General features: G+C 61.3%; 1 protein-coding gene across 1 annotated transcript in view; it reads left to right on the top strand.

The window, feature by feature from the left end:
• ILF3 (interleukin enhancer binding factor 3) overlaps positions 1-1,215 on the top strand; it is a gene marked incomplete at both ends in the record, with an annotated part of 5,978 nt that extends 4,763 nt beyond the window's left edge. The window contains 4 exons of the mRNA XM_010726990.2: positions 185-282; positions 633-744; positions 836-946; positions 1,043-1,215. Of these exons, the coding sequence (XP_010725292.2) occupies positions 185-282; positions 633-744; positions 836-946; positions 1,043-1,215 (494 nt within the window). The remainder of the gene's footprint in view (positions 1-184; positions 283-632; positions 745-835; positions 947-1,042) is intronic.
• Positions 1,216-1,218: the final 3 nt, after the last annotated feature.

Below are 1,218 nucleotides of genomic sequence, written 5' to 3'. Positions count from 1 at the left end.
CGCCCCCCGCCCCCGGCTAATTGTGCTCGTTAACGAGTCCCGGCGAGGGTCAGAACGGCGGACGGATCGCAGCCGGTGTTCTCGGAGAGATGAGTGTCGGTTGATGCCGAGGGAATACTTAGTTTAGTTTCTCTGGAAGCACCAGGATAATTCTCTGCATATCTTCCTTGTTTCCTGCCTTCAGATGGTTCTGGTATTTATGATCCTTGTGAAAAAGAAGCCACTGATGCTATTGGGCATCTAGACAGACAACAAAGGGAAGATATCACACAGAGTGCTCAGGTATAGTTTTGCCTCCAGATGTTACAAAACTTGCTCAGTTCGCCTGACTCCGAACTCCCGTGTTGGTTAACGGTGGCCCCGCTGAGGTCGGTGTAATTAGTTAATGGCCGACCCCTAAACGATGCCCCGGGCCCCGCGCCCAGAAGGAACGCGTAGCTCGGCCCAAGCAGAGGCAGAGATGCAGGTTCTAATAGCGACTCGCTGCCGGCGCCCGTCTCTCGGGTCGAGCTCGGACCGCTCCACGGAGTCCTCTGCAAAGCGCTGAGGATTTTGGAGGGGTGGGTAAAGCGTTCCCAGCAGCGCGGTGGGAGCGTTGCGTGCGGCCCCGTCACCGCCTCTGCTCTCTGCAGCACGCGCTGCGGCTCGCCGCCTTCGGCCACCTGCACAAAGTGCTGGGGATGGACCCCCTCCCTTCCAAAATGCCCAAGAAACCAAAGAACGAGAACCCCGTGGACTACACGGGTACGTAGCGCCGGGGGGGACGGCGGCCGCGCTGCCGACGGCTGCGGCTTCCCGTCCCCGGAGCTCAGCGCCGCGCTTCCCGCTGTTGCAGTCCAGATCCCTCCCAGCACGACGTACGCCGTCACCCCGATGAAGCGGCCCATGGAGGAGGACGGCGAGGAGAAGTCGCCCAGCAAGAAGAAGAAGAAGATTCAGAAAAAAGGTACAGAGCTGACGAGAGGTGGGTGCCGCCGCCCCGGGGCCGTGCGGTGCGGTGTCGGAGGAGGAGACGCCGACACGGCCGCCGCTGCTTCTGCAGAGGAGAAAGTGGAGCCGCCGCAGGCCATGAACGCCCTGATGAAGCTGAACCAGCTCAAACCCGGGCTGCAGTACAAACTGGTGTCGCAGACCGGCCCGGTGCACGCGCCCATCTTCACCATGTCCGTGGAAATCGACGGCAGCACCTTCGAGGCGTCGGGGCCCTCCAAGAAGACG

This window comes from Meleagris gallopavo, unplaced genomic scaffold, assembly GCF_000146605.3.
Source record: "Meleagris gallopavo isolate NT-WF06-2002-E0010 breed Aviagen turkey brand Nicholas breeding stock unplaced genomic scaffold, Turkey_5.1 ChrUn_random_7180001865759, whole genome shotgun sequence".
NCBI classification, from domain to species: Eukaryota; Metazoa; Chordata; class Aves; order Galliformes; family Phasianidae; genus Meleagris; species Meleagris gallopavo.
This window is presented reverse-complemented; position numbering and strand designations above follow the sequence as displayed.